Below are 19374 nucleotides of genomic sequence, written 5' to 3' on the forward strand. Positions count from 1 at the left end.
ATATGTCGCATTATAAATATATTCCAATTATGTCACAGTTTACAAGTATTTTCAGGAAGGAGATACAGAAATTTCTTTTAAATTAATTAATTAAAACACAGAAACAAATTAATTGGCGAACGGCCGACAGGTATAATTCTCATGCGAAAATCAAGGATGTAAGAAAAATCCTGGTTTGTAGATCTCTGAATTCGATACTGCATAAATGATAATCATAGATCGAGTTTCACGTTTGCATTTAATACAGTCTTACTAGCGCGCTCTTCGCTCGCACTGGTATAAAGGGTTGAATTTTTAGTCCTTGAGAGAATCGAGACTCGTAGGAACGGCCAGGAAGAAGGGGCATCCTAGCACGGAGAGTGGAGAGTAATGCATTTTTACAGAGAATTTTATTTTCCAAGATGGTCGACGCGATGCTCCCGACTTCTTCCCTCCCTTCGCTCCTTCCGTACTGGATTCACTGCGCAAAGACGATGCAATAAACCTGTATTGCCTTTCTTTACCATCTGCTTCTATTACGGTGCGTTCACAACGTTCAATACGGTTTCACTATTATTTCGAGATTATTTTCCACGATTCTAATTTTAATTAATAATTTAAAATATTTCTGCACTGTTTCGGCCACGCAGCTTTAACATTAAAAAAAAAAAACAAATATGCACGATTCTTTTCCACCCTGTAGAGGTGAATAAAAAATTCTGGGATATTAAAGAAATAAAGAATATTAAAAAAAAAAAACTAATAATATCTGGTGGGTATTTATATAATTTTACCTTCTTCAAAAATTACAGATTGAGGCAACGTAACTAGCTGTCGAGCAGCCTTGGTTTTATAATATAACAAGCGCCGCGGTAAGCCACGTTGATCATCAGCCGTGACTTTTCTTTGAACTACTTGCTGGAGCCAGACCGTTAATAAGCTTTATGACGCGTAATGTTCCTTGTAATGTCTCGTTATGAGGTCAGCCAGCAGTTGTTAAAGTTAGTTGGAAGCGCCGTGCATCATTCGCTAAGAATGACTATTTGCAGCAACGTTGCGCTTATAAGTGACTGCTAACGTTCGTGCGTTTGGGAGATTGACGCGCCGGTATTTAGGAGAATAAACAGTACCGCGAGAAGTAGTTCAGAAAAATGCGCCCGCTTATTATTTGCGAACGAGCATTTCAACCTCGTGAAATCGTTTTTTTCCCGGACGAGAGTTTGCGCAAGTGTGCGTGCGTGTTGCCAAGAAGTTTATCGGAAAATTGCGAGACGATGCGTTCCGACTACTCACGGTTCAGCCACTCCTTTTCAAGGTGATGGCCACGCGTGAACGGTCGTTGCACGATGACCGTGACAGTGATGTGACGTAAAAAGTGAAAGACATTAGAAGCGCGTTATTCCTAAATGTCATTAAATGTTGTTTAAACGAGGAATCCGCTGAAATATTAAGTCTAATGAATATTACGTTAATTATTTAAATAAGTTATCAGCGTTACGCGCTAGCACTTTCGGGCAGCGATCGCAGGTTTACGATCTTATCGCCGCGTAATTTTACATTATCATGTCGATGTATGATACATTACGTATGACGTACCTATTGAAGGAAAACTTTCTAACATTAGAATGCGGGTCATTCTCCGGATTCTTCAAGGTAAAATCGACACGAGGAGCCCGAAAGAGATGCGCAGGAAGTCGGCGCGCAGCGAGCGGGCAATTCTCTTTCGAGTTCGAACCACGCGGCCGACTGGAGGGAATCATACGGCGGTTTGTGCGGGTCCGAATAACACGTATTTCGTGTAGTCCGGCAAAGGAGGTTCCGGAGAATACAGAAGAAAAAGGCCGGTCGAAAGAAAAAGCATCGTCAGTGTCGATGAGTCCGGGTGGTGGCAAACCGGTCTGAGAATGGAGGCGATTGGCCGGATCCTCGCGTATATGCTACTGGTAACTGCATTTGCGAAAAACGTGCTTGCAACGAGTGCCGCGAACATGAAACTTTCGAGGAACAGCTGTAAAATCGCGAGATGCAACGCAACAAAATTGGAGTTGATCCCGGAACCAGCCCTGCTAAATCCCGACGCCGGAAGTCTGCGAAGTATCCCGGTTAATACATTCGAGAGCGAACCAGTTCAAGGTGCGAAACGCATTTTTATTTCCACACTTATTGACGAAAGAAAGTGTTACGAGATATAAAAGTAGAAAATCCGTTTTGTGAAAAAATCATAAGTTCCAACGTTAATTTTCTTTTTTGTTTTATAATATTTATGCGTAATCATTTAAAGCGGTGTTTATAATAATTATATGTAATATTCTTAATTGTATTGTATTTAATTATATTTATTATGCAGACGTTACACTCGAGAAGTCCCGTACTTTTGGACACAAAAGAATTCAATTTATGCTAATGCCGATGATGTACAAAATGGGAGTGATGATGACAATGTTGATGCTGATAACGGCAATCACGGCGAAGGGACTTTTTATAGGTAAGTTCCATTACTTTCGAACTTAACAAAAAGTGTCACTCTCTCATAAATGTATAACGGTTTCTTGGCTGTCTTACAAACAGTGTAACCTGCATACATGATTAAATGACATTGCTGACCCATTTTTTTACATATGAACACAGTATTCGAGTGGACGTTAGACACACATACACACACACACGCACTCAAAGCGTTTTACTTATTTCAAAATTTTGTAATTATTATTAATAAGTTACAATTACATTTTTTTTAATACAGCATACTTATTTATCAGACCGTTGAATTTATTGTTGTCGGAATATATTCAATTTTATAGCGTTTTCCATTTTGCAAAATTTATGGCGTATTTTAGAATACGAAAAGTCCTAATTTGCATCTCGATGTTTGCAGGCGTCATACTGCTGGTGCTTAAGCTCAGCACTTTTCTAGCGAAATTTCATTCTGGCTGGCATCATGCACCGCAACCATGGCCATCACCTCAACCAGTTCACGTACACCTACACAGCGGTTTTCCTCATGCTCATCCACATGTATACCAAAGTTGGGAGTCGAGTGGTCCCGCATATGATGACCAGTATTTCTATAAAGGATGAAAAAAGAAAAAATATGAGTGTAAATTACATACAATTTGACCGCAAAAATAGGTCAGAACAAAACGTGATAGTCATAGAAGCTACGTTATTTGTAGTACAATTTTCGATATAATCTCCATCATTTTGTGTCAATTAATTTATATATATTCAGATATTATTAATATTTAATTTTTCATGGTAATATATGTTAATATTCGTAGAACAGCCATAATTCTTGATGGTCAGATGCCAATCAAAAATGCTTGTTCAAAAAAAAGAAACAAAAATAGAATTTTTTACGCTGTGACACAAGGATACATTTCTTTGTATATTTTATTGTAAATTGAACGCATACGGGTATGCCAAAGAAATTTTTCAAGCTTATAATAATGATTAAAAGTCCGCAGTATTCGCACAGTACGTAACGAAGTTCCTTTTCTGAAGGAAATACAGGTAGCGTCTCATAACGCAGGAAACATGTAATTATTTATTAATAATTTACTTATTCCACTATAAGACATTTATTACATTTGTATAAAACGTGCCACGATGAGCCTTCACGATACGTAAACGAATCAGACGGAATTTTATACACATCGCACGGCGAATAAAACAGAGATAATAATTCTATTATTATATCGACCAAATAGTAAATGTAGACAAAATATTAATTTGGTCCCTATAATTAAGAAGAGCATGATTAATGTGAAACTAGACGTTTCCGTACAAAGCAAAAGGTAATTATGCTTAGGAATTAAATACATATACCTCATACTATTAGTAAGTATAAATTAGTAAGGATAAATTTACGCTGCAACAAATTTCTCATAATTATTTGTAATTATAATTTATACGTTGTCTATTTATACATACACCTGTTTGTTAATACTTCGCACGTACACTTCCGGTTTCTCCCATTTCTTTCTAAGCCGACAAGAACGTATAGTGCAGCATGTAAAACAGAATACTAAATATTATCAAAAATACAATTTTTATTAAAAAAAAAAAAAAAATATCTCTAAACAACCATTCCTACATTAATGAAATTTATATATTTATGAGGAACTGGCCAGTGTAGCGAATCACTGAGCGAGCGCATTCGTATTACCTTGTTCCGGTGTAAATAGCCTCTCTAGTAAAGGAGACCCAGTTTTCCCAGCCTACGGTAACCTGCGTGGGGTATTTGAACGTACAAAAAAGTAAAATATCACTGCTGCGCTTCGCGTAACACGGTGCAGTCTACATGGCAAGCGAATAGGAGAACGACGCGTTGCAGAGTGCACGTCGACGAAAAGACTAAAAGTCTCTAAAAAAGTTTCATTGATACTTTGCATTAGTGAAATGTTCGCTAATTACCTATAAACGGATCGCGAGTAGGATCGCTGATGACACGCCGTAATGAACTGATAATAGTGTTACATTTAGATAATTTTCTGTGAAAGTTATTAAGTGTGAGATCGAGGCATCGTGTCACATGTTTTTGCACAACACGAAACAGTATATTTAAATATAAAAAGTAAGTTAGTTATTAATATCTTAATTTTTAATTAGTACTTATTTTAATTAATTGATTTGATTATTATAGTACAATATATTTCTTTTATTTTAAGGGAAAATTTATAAATAATTCTCGAAACGTATATTTCAGTCAATAATATAAAATCTATTGTAAATTCGTGGATATGAATGGAGCAAAGTTCTTCCTCTGCAATATAATTACCTGGTTAATAACGTCGTCGGAACTCTTAACTCGAGCTGAAGTGAGAACAAACGGTTCTCAAATTAGCGCGGACCACCCTCGAGGCTTGAAAATTTTCCCGGGTATCAGGTTTTCCCTGTCGGGCAGCGAGGTCAATATTCATGTGAGAGTTCACGACCTACTGCAAGGTATTGACAATACTTTATTTACTCTCGCACTTTGCATGAAGAAGATTAAGATTTCTCTTCTTTAGAGACGGAAGTGCAAGCGGCAAGAAGCAAGGAAAAGGAGAATCCTTTACAGAAACTCGGATTCATGATGATGATGACGCCGTTTATTATGCAGGTTTCTTGATTGCCGTTCTCATTAACATTTTCTACTAGGAGAAACGATAAAGCTCGTGCCTTGTTTTCAGATACTCTCCCTTCCGGGCGCCATAGCGACCATTAAAATATCACTCTTAAGGAGCATCATGGTCGCGCAATTAGCGATTGCAATAATGTTCTACAACCTGATTAAAAGTACTCAAAACTCGGACGTGGTGGTGGTCCATCGGCCGTATTACAACAAGCACTATCGTCACGGCTATCCCGATAACGTGGAGGACGAATGGTTCGGTAGATGAATGAAGCACGCATACGAATGTGACGATAAGAACGACATTCTCGTCTCATGCGGGACTGCAACATCGATTTTCCAAAGTGACACATTCGACAAAAAGTATCTGTGATATAGATCTTATAACACTCGGCGCAAAATTAATTGACTAAACTCCGTAATTGTTCAATTTATATATAAATTATTAAATAACTTTTTACACACGTTAAACATAATTTTATTTATCACTGGCAGTATCCGAGGAAATATATTATTAATCTCTCTTCAACTTCGTCCTCACCTGCGTCCGCGTTTTACCTGCCATTAAGCAGAATGACGGTATCAAGATGTCGGCTGACCCACTTCGCATCTCCACATAACGGCATTTTGGTCCAGATTTTCACATTCGCGTGCGGACACGTTTCATTCAGGTTTCCTCATTTCTCTTTCGGTAAATTCGACATCGAAATCGAAATTAGAATTACCCTGTGCTTCTCGGCGAAAAAAAAAAAATTTCTCGACGACAAGAGCGCAAATGGAACTCTTATACGCGCGAACGAGGAAGATACACAAATCGATTGTGGCGCAAATATGAACGACTTGGTCACAACGAGCCTTTGAGAGTCTTTGAGACGTCGATATTCGCGGTGCGTATACGTGCCAGAAACCCACCTTCCGAGAGCGGCCGGGCATTATTGGTATGCCACTGGGATTATCGTTTCTAAATCGACAGCTCGCAATACAAATCAGATCTGCATGCCGTTTTCCGGACTAGAAAATGCACGACGATGCACGCTGCGTGACCGAGCAAGTAGGAATTAAACGTTCGCTTATCGCATGTTGCTCGAATCGTGTAAACATCGATCTACGTGGAGGAATTCGGATCTACTTCGACGGATTCTCCAGCGCTTCGATAAGTCCTACAATAGAATTTCTAATTCCAACCTATTCCAGATTGCACCGATAAGTCGAACGATCGGCGGGCGCAGCGCGTTTGAAGCCAGTTCGGAGAGACGTTTTATGAGGCCGCGAACGTGCGAAATTTGAGTTTCACGACGTAAGTGTCCTAATGCCCGCCTATTGTGCGTTTTCAGATCGCCGAGGAAACGACATTTTCTCCTACGATCGTCGATTTAATTGTGGTATTTAACACTTTCTACGCGTCCGATTGTTGTACCGCAGTTTTAGCTTACGAGATGTCCAGGCTGCGTCACCCGGGATCGCGGCTCGCCGCGCGGCCAGAAGTTTATAACGGTGTTGACTTTCGATGATCGTGCGATTTCTAATCCCGTCCGGCCGGGTACACCGTGTATTCGGATGAGATTTTCGAGTCAACGATTTCCGAATCGACGCAAATCACCGCGAACGGCCATGACCCCCATTTTACCGTAATGTCCCATTTACGAGCGGGTGGTCCAAAGAAGAATTTTCTCCGGCAATATATAATCTTCGATGTTCGCGATTATCTCGGCGACTTATTTTTCAATCAAAGCGATTTGCGATGCCGTAACAAGATTCTTTCGTGCGCCTCGCATAATAATTCGCATAAAAATTCTGAGGCTCTGCTGACATTATTCAGTGTCCGATTAGTTGACCTATGCGCATTGGACGTGCATTAATTTATTATAATCCCGCAGCGTCCAGCATTCCCAAGAGAGTTCGTTCTTTAACAAGAAACCACTAGCGATCTGACAGCGTTAAGTGTGAGAGAAAATAAAATAAAAGGTCATCTAATAAATACAGTCTTATCGTGATCAATGTAAATGTCTTCTCATCTCGAGCTTGTTAATGTTCAATAGAAAAAAGCGTTATTTTGTCTCTTAAAAAAAACTCACCGGTAAATAGCAATTATAATTAATTTTGCGTAATAACTCTTGGTTAATTTGTGGGAATTGTTAAAATTTTAATAGAAAATTTATTCAAGTACGTTAAGAAAGCTTTACGTTTCATTATTAATAAATATTATAATGTTAATCTGTATAATAATATTTAGGCTTGGTTATAACAATAAAAAACTAGTTAAATATCTGAGAAAATTAAATATTTTATTAAAACATATGTAAAATAAATAAAGAGAAGACGTTATGTGTCCATTAAATCGATTATATGAAGAATAAAAAAAAAGAAGAAAAACGTTTATCGCTCCTTCTGCCTCATCAATAAAATTAATTAATTACGCAATGGACAAGAATATGAATATTTTCACGCGCAGCATAATTTACACCCACGATGCATTCGATCGACGACAATCTACGATCATTAATGATTCCCAGGCAGTTACCTTTCAGCCGAGTATGCGATACGTGCGCAAGCAATCAGGCCGTTGAGAAAAATCGTCAAAGGCCTCCCGATTTTTCCTTCTCGTCATCGCTCACGCTTTCCTCTTTTCCCTCGTTGTCTCCCCGTTAGATCGTTTTGCAGATAATCCGCGGCGAAGACGAGAGCATTTTTCTCGTTTGTTACATCACCGCCGCATGGTCGGCGGACTTGCTCGCGCCATCATTCAGTCGCGCGAACCCGAAGCCGCAGGGATCTCCGCGGGATGTCGTCCTTCGTGGTGAGGATCCAAGGCCGGGCGAGGGAAAATACTTGTTATCACGCGATAAAGCAGACACGATTTTCAGTTGCTGAGGAGATGCTGCGAGCTCCTGTGCCTGCTGTGTTACTTGATCGCGCAGCATCACGTCGTCGCGGACGACATCAGGCCTTACGAGTTCGCCTTCAATATTGTCGATTTTCAGCATAGATTCGAGAAAAAAGGTATACTGATCGCGAGAAGTGCTCGGGATTCTTGGTATCACAAACGTGCGATTTAATTGTTCTCGTCGAACATTGATGCTTGAGCGTTTTTGTTCTGTTTCTCCGTCAAGATACCGAAGGACTTATCACCGGGGAGTACGGATTTATTACGGCCGATGGCGTTTATCACGAGACAGGATACAAGACCGACAAGAACGGGGATTTCATTATCACGAAACAGAGGAACCGAAAGATAACAAGTTGTGAGTCTTGTGTGCTCAATAAAACTATTACTTAATTTAAATTTAATTTTACGCGTTACAATTATTCTAAACATCTGAACGTTTCGCCTTGGCTTATCAAGTGAAGGACGCGCAAGAGATATTTAAAGATAGGCCGGAAGTGGCGAAGAAACTGATCGAAGCCGTGATGAAGGCTTGCAGCAGCTGCAAAATCCCAGCAAAGCAGGAAGACGATCGGCCAAAGCCTATCAAGCCGGTCACGCAGTCGCTACCGCAGAAAAAGGTGGAGCCGATATTAAAGCAGATGATGAAGACACTAACAGGTAACGAGCGCAAAATTAAATCAGGTTGCAGTGAATGATTAAATACTTTCCTTTCAGCCAACACGCCTGCTAAAAGTGTTTTTGAAGACAAAAATAAAGTTTTCAAGAAAGAAGACGTGAAGAATATTACGAAGAGCATGGTGCGAGCTGCGAAGAAGCTGCTGGAAGACAGTCCGGATAGAGTGAGCGACCGGGTCCTCGAGAAAATGGCCAACGATCTGTATTATCAGTTCAACTACACGATAACGACGCACGGTCACCACGAAGAGGGTTATCGCAACGGGAAAAAGGACGGTAGCTACCGATCACAAAACGAAAACGGAATCGACACGCAGGTGAAGTATGTATCTAACGAATTCGGGCACCAGCCCAACGTCACATTCATCCAGAGCGCAAACATAGCCGACGAGGAGCACGCTCTCAAGGGATACTCGTTTCGTTGGTATTGGAAGTGAATTTGCGACTTCATGTAACTAATAGCGATTATATTTTTTTTAACCTGGATATAATATTACAAAAAGTGCTAATACCTATTTAAATGTAACACCAGCCACGCCTAGAGATTCGTAATTTTCGAGTTTTATAGATTATTAATATTAGAGACGAATAATTAATTTGAAATAAATGCAGCTTGAAAATATAAATGTAATAATCTTATTTTAAATATTATCGTAATATACTATATATATATTTTTTCTTTTTTGAAAGTAAAATTTTGTCAATTATTTTTAAAATTATTTCTTAAGCACGGCTTTTTTATAATATGCATTGATAAAAATATTATTTAGCTGTAAGCTACAAATTTCAAATTAAATAACAATTTATTTCAAAAATCTTTTTATGCCTAATTAAAGAAAAAAAAATGATTTATTGGAAATCTAACGAAGTAAAATAGGTCATGTGGTTTCTTTTTTTATTCTGATAGATGGAAATGACAAAAATATAACCGGACTAATAAATTAGTCAAATAAATTAAGAATATTATTGAATTTACATATTCCTTTTAATTTTCTGCGGAGAAACATCGGCATTCGTTAATCCTAGATATAAAAGATTTGTCGTATCCATCAACGGGTCAAGTATTCGGTACTTATATCGGCCAGATGTTTCAAAGATTATTACCAGAATGACTCGAAATTCGTATTCGAAGGTAGCGAATACCCGATAAAACTGTTACGTGAATAATAACGAGATAACGGTAACGATAGTAAAGCTCACAACGTTGGCATTTTCTGTTCCACAAACCATGTTACACTTGGCTTTACGTAGTTAACTTTTTTTTTTTCCCCCCTCTCGAGTTACGCACGCGGATACCGAACGAGACACCTCTCCCGAGAAGAAAGGAAAAAGTTAAATTTTTAAAAATGTATTGAATGGCTAAGCAAGAAGACCTTTGCGCGAACGAGCCGTATTTCGCTTCGCTGTGACAGGTTTCACAGGTACGCGCAACTTATCATAATGATATTCGTGCGTTGCCATGCCTATTACATCGTGTAATTGACGATTAAACGGCGACGCGAGGAAAATGCGGAAAGGGCGAGCGTAATCGCGCGGTGAAAGGTGAGGCGAAAATTCTCGGATGATCGATGCATGATTCACGAAAACCGTCGTTACGGAATCGTGTTAATTAACGACACAAAAGCCATTGACACGAGTTGTAACAGTGGAGTTGTCACGCGCCGGAGTGCGTGACTGCGCCTCTGAACTTCTGAAAAGAGGATTTGTTCTTATGGTAATCGAACGAGCGCTAGGTGATATTTTAATCTTTCCAGTGAAAGGCTCCGTGGATTCAAACGAGCAGTATCGTCGCACACGAGATAATTAAATGAGATAAATCGGGATAAACCTGGCTACGTAATGAACGCTTCATATTAAAATCGGAGGCGTACGTGTTGCACACACGTGTAATGACGTGTGAATAACGATCTAAGCTTTTCTTGAAAGCAGCGATTTCACTTTGATTCGATATTACTTTGTTCTTGAAACGATGACAAAAGCCAGAATTGGGTTAACATCGCGTCGCCGATCGGGCAGAATTTTTATCGTCGGTCCACGTACTGTTAAACGCGTGTGCCAAGTCGCTCGTAAGTCGCTTTAACGTCTCCGCCACGTACGATTCCAATTTCGTTCGATTTTTCAATCGTACAGAAGAATGTAAAAGAAAAAAAGTCTTACAAGTTTTTTTTTTTCAGTCCAATAAAAAAAAATGTGCTCGCGTTATTTTTATTTCTTTTATTAATCGTATTTTATTTTATTTTATATTTTAAATTTAAAAAATTAGAAAGAAAAGAAAGTTAGATGATGAAAATGAAGAAATGTGAACTACTTCCAAAAATAGGAAGAGAAATGGTGGTCCTACGAAAAACTCTCATAACGATAACGAAAGTTATCGTGATCTCGTCGTCACGAATTATTCGTCGGTATTAGCGGCATGTAGGAGAGGTATCCCACTTAATCGAACCCGTTCGGTAATTCGCGTAAGTTCCTTCGAAACGGCAACGCACGTTTCATCGTGGCGCCCACAAAAGTTCTCCTCGATGGAGGGGTATCCGCTATGTTCGCTTGAACCCGAACCCACTATTGGCGGAAGTTGAGATGGAAGGGACACCGGTCTCATATATGTTCGACCACGCACGCTTCACAACCACTTCGAGCTTGTGACACGCGGTCCAAGGCCACGGTTGACGGTCAAGATCGCAGAGGAAAAAAAAAGAGTACAGGGTGAGAGCGACTAGCGAGTAGTTAAGGAAGTTGCCATTTTTTCGGTGGTGATAACGGCGGTGTGCCTTCGATCGGTCGGCAAATTTTGCGGAGAGAACGATGAGAACCATGAGAACGGCCACGATTTTTTTAATCCTCGGACTTGCCCTACGCGCCGTCTACGCGACGACAGACGATGAGAACACGGAGCAGGACCAAGACATCCTGGAGTGCGTGTTCGCGGAAGTCGCCGGAAATTGCTTCAGAACAAGGTTGGCCCGCCAGCTGGACCGGATGGAAGTGGACATCACCGGAGAAAGGAGTAAAGTACCAATTAGCACTGTGATCGAACAGGCTGGCGATGTTATTGCCGAACTCACCGATTTCGCTCTACGAGACAATAACGCAGACGGCGCGACTGGAAGACTTGAGGAAGACGACGCTCAAGAAGAGTATGAAGGTAAAAATTAAAAATCAAAAAGTAATATTTGTAATATGTATTATACATTAATGAAAAAAAAAAAAAAAAATAATTTTAATATTTTATTTTTATATTGGCACGTTAATTCCTAAATTAATAATCGCTTTCTTTCCAGACAATTGATTATTTTTAACTCTTCTTGTTTCTTTGTTTAAATTATTAACTTTGTTAATGTCTATTATATATTCTAATGGAATAACATAAATTTTAGCTGACTTTCATACAAATAAGACATCGATAAATAGTGTGTCAGCATAATTAACCTGTCGTTGATCGAGATTGGCGATTTCGCGATTTAGATTTCTAATCGCGATGAGACGGCACGTGGTGCACGTGTAAAACCGTCCACGCACGTTGTACCATCCTTCGCGCTTCCCGAGAGACACAGTTGGACAAAGTCGGTTAACTCTTTCCAAACTGCTTCCATTATTGGAGATGTAACGACAGGAAGTCAGTTCATCCGAGTGCACTGAAAATTACTGTGCCAATTTTCTTCTCCGTTACGCACTTCGTTTTCCTCGTGCCTCCGTTTTAAATAAAGGAGGAGAAAAAAAAAAACTCACGCATGAGAAATAATTTTAGAAATATTATTCGTGACAATTAACCTTGCGTACAATTTCAATTTTAATATCACGGAAAGAATTATATCAAAATATATTCGTATAAACGTTCGTTACTGCCGACTGACTTATTTATTTTCCGCGCGTGACCGCAGTTTCGACCCCGCAAACTATCAAACTTTAAGTACCTGTACCAAGAGACACGTCACACGCACTCGAGATGAAGAAAAAGCGTTAAAGAACAGTTCATGGGTAAATAAAGAATTGAGGTGCGCGCTTCTCGCTCATCCCTAAGACTAATATGTATGAGAAGAGAAATGAGTCTCGCCGACCAAGCGCGGAATCTGGCAAATTTGGAAAACGTCGCGATTACAAGGGTGAACGAACCTCCCGCGGTTTGCGTAATCATCGACGTTTAACCATCGGGCGTTAATGCAAGCGTAAAACTTCACAGTTATCACCTTAGACAGACAAAGCGAACCGCAAGTTAACGCGCGATCGGTATCCCACAAAGTTTCCGTTCGGATACTAGAAACATTTACATCTCTCGCACACGCGATTGTACCTGCGCGCGCGTGTCGCCCGACGTTGCGATGCTGCTTACGTTAATTTCACGCAACGACTTAGGCAGATCGGCAGTAACGGTACCGATCGCGTCATTTTTCCGGTTATTTTTTCCAGCAGACGTCAAAAGATGCGAATCGCACGAGGGCGGAAGGAATAAACCCTGGTTGATCTTCGACGAGCTTAAACTCGCAAAAACGGAGAACGTCACGACTGAAATCGATCCGATGCGTTATTAATTAACGAACGTGCCGAAAAAATAGAAAGAAAGAAAGAGAGAAAAAAAAAGTCAATTCTTGAACGATAACGGTACCGGAAATATTATCTTCGTTATCTTTTGGAGCGTACAAAAAAGCGTACGGTACTCGCGAGCAAATTGCTGACGACAAATTGAGTAATTCGACGGACATTACGCTAATTTGCTGCGGTTCATATCGGTTTAATATTTCACCAAACAAATGGAAAATGAATGAAAATATTAATGGCGTTTCGATGGCTCCACCCTGGTCGTGTTATATGGCACACGGAAGAAACATTTTTTTTACATCATGAGAAAATTCGGCCGCGAAAGCGATCCGCGCGACTCTTTTTTTTTTTAAGAAAGTTGTACCGGTTGCGGGCGATTACGTGGCGGCGCAAGCCAGACGAAAAACGCGTCAGGTTAAGGTTTGTAGGTCAACCTGCATAGAAATCCTTATGTACCGTTCGCCAGGTTGCGTGGTATAATTAAAATCGCCTTCACATCGTTAATTTATTCTACTATTTTCAACATTCGATCTCGCTTGAAATTATCTACAGCGTTCTATAATTCCCCTTTGCATGGAAACCCGCTTCGGGATTCGTGCTTCGCGATAACAGGTCCGATTTAATTTAATTTAATTTTACTTCTCTATTTCAGAAGAGGGACGAAAGAAGAAGAAATTTAAAAAGAAACACCTGCAAAAAATTCTGGGACTGGTGATGCTGCTGAAAGCGAAGCTCAGCCTGTTGCTGCAACTGATCAGTACCCACTTCCAATTGAAGTTCTTCGTTATCGCCGTAATATCGCTGTTGCTGAACGCTGCCAGGTTCTGGATCGAGATCAAGAAAAATCAACCCTCGAAGGTTATCTACTACGAACACGCGCAGCATCAGCATCACTACGATCACGATGAACACGATCACGGCTATTGGGGGAGATCGTCGAATGAGACGCCGCAAGATCTTGCCTACCGTGGTCACATACCCACGGACTGACATTCGAGATCGCTCGAATCTGATCGAGGAAAAGAGCATTTTGCGAGGAAACGTCGAGGAAGAAATTTCATTGCAAAATGATTATCGTCGAACTTAATTTTAATTTATAACTAACAGCTTTAGTCCAAAAGTCAGGAAGTTTTTGCGACACAATATGCGACACTTACACACGTTGTTGTATAGTACTTATTTATTTAATTTATTGCATTATGCGTCGGGATATGCAGTGCGATCGTCTTAAATTTCACTTTAACTAATGACAGACGATCGGAGATTTCTCCGGTCTCTGATTATCATATTATAAAAATAGCGCTCCTTAATCGCCTTGAATCATACCAAAGTTACTTACGAGTACCTGTTCTATCTCGCCACGAGGAGATTTCTTAGGATCGATTATTTTAATTAAAAGAACACGCTATGACTCGTATCGTGACTCGGCAAACTTTAAGTCTAATTTATAAGTCTCTTTCTTTCTCTCTTTCCGAATGTTTATCACATCGACGTATTGTATAATTACGCAAATTTATATATATGTCGATGGCTTATCATAAAAATGTATCTTGTGACATTAGAAGAATTATATATTTTTTAAAAACAATTTCCTTACAAAAGGCAATATAATTACAAAATTATTATTTGTAATACCTCTGAAAATTAATATCTAGAAAAGCATGTATGTACTAAAAATTAATTTTTATAATAAACTGTACGAGTATACGATTTCACCTTGGTGCGTGGGTCTTTCCAATGTGATTACAGGTGTTACGTCGACAAAGGAAATTGAAAAATCGTCGTTGCGCTGATAATTTTGATGCATGAATCGCGCGACCTTCTTCAGTCGCACCGGTGGACCATCCTAAAATCTTTGTATTCCTCGTCATAACGCGGCGCATAATGCGACTGGAATCTTTAAGGAGCGGCGATATTTTCAGGGTGTTCCCCTTGCTACTGATCGCTTCAACGATAAGATTTGTGCAACGATTGCGGCGCATCGGGACGCGCCACGAACCGCGGGAAGAAGTTGCCTTACGAAGGAAACGTGTGTTTGATATCTTGGCGAAAAGCCACTGTGTTTTCACGAAGAAAAAGTTATTTGCACTAAAATATCTTTTAAAAGCGCAAACACGATTTCATAATCGGACACATTTATCTCGTTGATATTATTACGTATTCACATCCCGAAGAAATGCTGCTCGCAACGCGGCCTTAACGAAGATGAGGCCCCGGCTGGAGCTGCCCTCGAATTTCGATGGCCGAATTCGCGCAATGATACGTTCCGTCTACGAAACTTTGATTGGAACGCAGCCAAATCGCGGGGTGAAACTAACGTGTCGCGCTTGGAGATAAAATAGGTATGGAGAACAAATCCGTGAGACCAAAGAGTTACGATCAAAGCCAGAAAATGGAACCGCTACGTAAAAGTTTCGGCACACTCGCCTCGCATGTGATTTATACCTGGCCTTCGAATTTCACGTCTTTTAAATTCTCATAGACGATTCAGCGCACTTGACTCCTTTTAAAAGTAATCCTTTCTCAGCAGAAGGATCTTTCTGACTGCTAATGCTTCCAAGGTAGACCTTAATATCAGTCGTTAATGTTTTATTAAAGTTTAATACGCCTAGATAATTTTAATCTAAATTAATTAGCTGGGGAGAAAAAAAAGTTTTTTTTTTTAATTTAAAAATAACACGAAAATTGCCAAATAAGCGCATCATCAAGCCGCGAGCAACGGCATTTGCATCAGGCCTTCGAGGATGATGTGGACGTCTGACGATGGTCATTGGCAGACCAAACGTGATAAGTTTACTGATTTTAATGTACCAAGAATCGACCATTCATACAATATTCAAGATCTTTACGTGCAGGACACTATATAACACCCTTCTGTAAATCGCATCATCAGTCCTCTCGAGATTCCCGTACACAGAGCTACAATAAAACGTCTTGTTTTGCGAGGTATCGCCCACCGTAACGAGGGACCACCAGCGCTCGAGGAGATAATACAGGAAATTACACGTATTCCGCGATACATCATTACAATCATGACGCGAAAGGAGCTCTTAACAGTCTTACTTCTCGGCTTGCTAACGATCGCTCTGAGTTTGCCTCAACAGCCAAAATCCAAGAGACCCACTCCAGAGTACAAGGTTTTTCGGCTAGATAATTTTGTATTAAAAAAATTTTTTTTTTATTGACGTATTCTTATTATTACACGCGCAGGTATGGTAATTCTAAAGATTCCGATAAAATTGTTCTAGCCGTCTAAAACCGGCGGCATGCTGCTTCCCGACAATGCGACGCTTATTCGCGAAGACATCGTCGATACATTTTCGTGTCAGGACCGAATTTACGGTTATTACGCCGATATGGAGAATGAGTGTCAAATATTTCACGTATGCATGCCGCAAACGAGGGGTTCAACCCGATGGAGTTTTATTTGTCCCGCAGAAACGGTGTTCAATCAGGTAAACTAATATTCCATCTTTCTTCACGTGAGAAAATTTTATAATTAAAAAAAAAAAATTAAGGAACGCCAAAGACTTAAAATTATATTTTTGTTAATAAAATAAAATAAAAAAAAATTTTTACTTAAATTAGAGATGCAATATGCTAATTTTTTTTATAGGCGACATTTGTATGCACGCAAACGGAGAGCTCGATACCGTGCGAGGAGTCGGAAAAATATTACTCTCTGAACGAGGACATCGGGAAAGAGGTGGAAGAAGAGGAAGAGGCAGATCAGAACCGAGGGAAGAAAAATGCGACGAAGATTTTGGAGCCCGAGGTGGAAACAGTGCTGAAAAAGCAATCTCCGAAAACTTCGAGGCTGCTAAATCAAGAGAGATTGTTCCGACTTCGTTAGAAAGAGCCTGCTATTTTTTTTTCTCCCCTCGTTCCGTTTAAGAGAATTCGAGCTATAAAGTGCGGTGATTATTATGGCTAAAACAATCTCGGCTAAGGTATAAAAAAAATTTTAGCTGCAATCAAGATTGATCAAACGCTCATTTAGAAGTTTAAGATAACCGCTTGTAAAGTCGCCTCGCAAAAGCCTTCGCAATAACAAATGTGCGTAAAACTAAAATTTAAACGATCTTTGTACGTACGGTGTAAAATACTTCGCATAATAACGCAATTTGTGTAAAATAATATTCTGTACAGTGCCATTAAAGTACGGATAGAACGTAAGTTGTACATAATTTTTTTAACTTACATAATTATGTGCAAAAATATATGTAACTGTTCATCTAATAAAATAAAGATGCTGCAAGAAGTGTTGATAATTCCGTTTAATTTATCGAATACATATATTTCGAGGAAGAGTTAACGTAACGTGCATGATATTTATTCTTAAAGAAAAATCTTGGACGTTGAGGTAAAAATCATGTGAATATTGTTTTATGACTAATAATATTTAAGTACGAGCGAAATATAATACAAATCTAATACTGATAACTAAAGCGCAAGACCAAGATTATAAAAAGAAACGTTACACGATTGTCCCAAGCCTAAAGTATATAAAAATCGTGACGCGAGGATTTTGCAAACGTAAAAACTTAATCAAAGAAGGTGCTTATTAAACAATATATACACAAAAAAAATATTCTTGGCAACACTATCTATTTACAGCGATTGATATGTGTCGATATTGGTCTTTTGTGAACTTAATGTAAAATAACTAAAAAATATATATAATATAAAAAGCGCACTATTCAAATAAAGAATTTTCTGTCGCTATAAGCTTCGTTAATGTAATGTTGTAATCTTATGTACGTTTAAGAAAGCTTAAACTAAAAACACACATAAATACACACATAAGACAGCTAGAAATAGATCCAAAACCATCGTCCGATTCGCCGATCGTCGAAAAATTTTTTATGAAATCGCACAAGTTGCGACGTTTAAAACATCATCCACAACTCTTGCGTTCCAGCGTTTTCTATTCGATATCTTTGGATAGCTAGCTATCATGTCTCGAATAGCCGAGACCTATCTAACTTTTCGCAATGCCGATAAAATAATAGAACAAACAACAATTATACATACACGCGTATTTATGTAACAACACTCTAACGAAATATTGTTTCCATCTCCGAATTGCAGCATCAATTTGTACATATTGCATCTATAGATTCAATAATCTGTAATTGCATATATAAATTTCAATTTGAATATCAAATTAAACAATCAAAATTTGTAGCTATTTACACAAGTTTATCTATTATATTTTTATTTGTAGTAAATTTGTTTTTCCGTTTATATTAATTATTATTCTATTATAAGAAATATTTATATGTATATATATCTTTACCTTCGATTTTTAACTACTACTACATATAAAAATAATTAAAGTCTCTGATTATGTGTAATTAATAAATGAGTCAAAACCTTATTAAAAAGGTAAAACTACACTTTCTACCCTGTATCACTCTCTTTAAAAAAAAAAAAAAAAAAATTATTTAAAACTGTTTAAAATTTAAAAAATATAATATTCTGCTTTACGTGTAGATTTCTCTTACAAATTTTCTTAAATCTTTTTCTGTATTAAAAGTTTATATCTACTTTGATATTCTAAGACCTAAGCTTAATACCTTAATTTAATAAATCGATTTTGTAAGTTACGCTTCAGAATCCATCGTAAGATCCGCTTCGATTTCTTCGGGGCTCCTCAAATCGATCGCAAATCTCTTTCTGGCGGTGTTATCCACGGTCACTCCATTTAGCTTCTCCTGAGCCTTCACAGTTTTGGAGTAATTTTCGAAAGCCGCAGCGAGGGCGTATGTCAGTTGCCTCGCATAGTATTTTGATTCGCAAACAAACCCGTGACACTCGAACGGGGAGATTCTTCTGAAGTTTTCCGTTTCGCGAACAACGATCATAGAAAAGACTCGCGTGTAAACGAGATCCTGCACCCCGTAAGAGATCGTCTCGATAGGATACATTCTGGACAAATTGGCATCTTGCTTTCTCTTGTCTAGCGGGAGTAAGGCAACTCCCTCCTGGGAGACCACCAGTTTTATAAGAGGAAGCATTGTGTTAGTCGGCAGAGCCTTGGCGGCCGAAACCATATTATCGACGGGCCTTCTGGTGTGTTTGATGCCCCAAAGGCCTCTTGCATCATGGGACCCCAAATATTTCACCTAAAAACGGTCCGTTTAAAGGCTTGAATACGTAACGAACTTACAAAGGATTCTTTAGA

The 19374-nt window shown here is 39.0% G+C and overlaps 6 protein-coding genes across 9 annotated transcripts in view; 5 read left to right on the forward strand and 1 right to left on the reverse strand.

Moving 5' to 3' along the window:
• Nucleotides 1–826: 826 nt before the first annotated feature.
• On the forward strand, nt 827–4066 carry LOC139102637 (uncharacterized). The gene is made up of 3 exons (XM_070656704.1): nt 827–2112; nt 2327–2464; nt 2855–4066. The coding sequence occupies exons 1-3, from the start codon at nt 1884–1886 to the stop codon at nt 3055–3057; spliced, it is 570 nt and encodes a 189-aa protein (XP_070512805.1). The 5' UTR covers nt 827–1883; the 3' UTR covers nt 3058–4066.
• A 10-nt stretch (nt 4067–4076) lies between these two features.
• Nucleotides 4077–5862, forward strand: LOC139102774 (uncharacterized). The gene is made up of 3 exons (XM_070656911.1): nt 4077–4923; nt 4989–5080; nt 5151–5862. Exons 1-3 carry the CDS (start codon nt 4719–4721, stop codon nt 5358–5360), a joined length of 507 nt encoding a protein of 168 aa, XP_070513012.1. The 5' UTR covers nt 4077–4718; the 3' UTR covers nt 5361–5862.
• An 841-nt stretch (nt 5863–6703) lies between these two features.
• On the forward strand, nt 6704–9438 carry LOC139111788 (uncharacterized). The gene is made up of 5 exons (XM_070672723.1): nt 6704–6720; nt 7944–8092; nt 8203–8334; nt 8436–8636; nt 8694–9438. Exons 1-5 carry the CDS (start codon nt 6704–6706, stop codon nt 9089–9091), a joined length of 897 nt encoding a protein of 298 aa, XP_070528824.1. The 3' UTR covers nt 9092–9438.
• A 1557-nt stretch (nt 9439–10995) lies between these two features.
• On the forward strand, nt 10996–15400 carry LOC139102622 (uncharacterized). Its single transcript, XM_070656680.1, has 2 exons — nt 10996–11796; nt 13840–15400. Exons 1-2 carry the CDS (start codon nt 11457–11459, stop codon nt 14175–14177), a joined length of 678 nt encoding a protein of 225 aa, XP_070512781.1. The 5' UTR covers nt 10996–11456; the 3' UTR covers nt 14178–15400.
• An 819-nt stretch (nt 15401–16219) lies between these two features.
• On the forward strand, nt 16220–17040 carry LOC139102765 (uncharacterized). The gene is made up of 3 exons (XM_070656902.1): nt 16220–16324; nt 16436–16642; nt 16804–17040. Exons 1-3 carry the CDS (start codon nt 16220–16222, stop codon nt 17038–17040), a joined length of 549 nt encoding a protein of 182 aa, XP_070513003.1.
• LOC139102585 (uncharacterized) overlaps nt 16594–19374 on the reverse strand; it is a 33406-nt gene continuing 30625 nt past the window's right edge. For 3 of the 4 annotated variants that reach the window (XM_070656645.1, XM_070656636.1, XM_070656618.1), the window contains exon 5: nt 16594–19315. In XM_070656645.1, coding sequence (XP_070512746.1) covers nt 18794–19315 — 522 coding nt within the window. In that variant the 3' untranslated portion in view covers nt 16594–18793. The remainder of the gene's footprint in view (nt 19316–19374) is intronic. The other variant, XM_070656627.1, reaches the window with a different exon arrangement.

Source organism: Cardiocondyla obscurior, linkage group LG01 (assembly GCF_019399895.1).
Source record: "Cardiocondyla obscurior isolate alpha-2009 linkage group LG01, Cobs3.1, whole genome shotgun sequence".
Taxonomy (NCBI): domain Eukaryota; kingdom Metazoa; phylum Arthropoda; class Insecta; order Hymenoptera; family Formicidae; genus Cardiocondyla; species Cardiocondyla obscurior.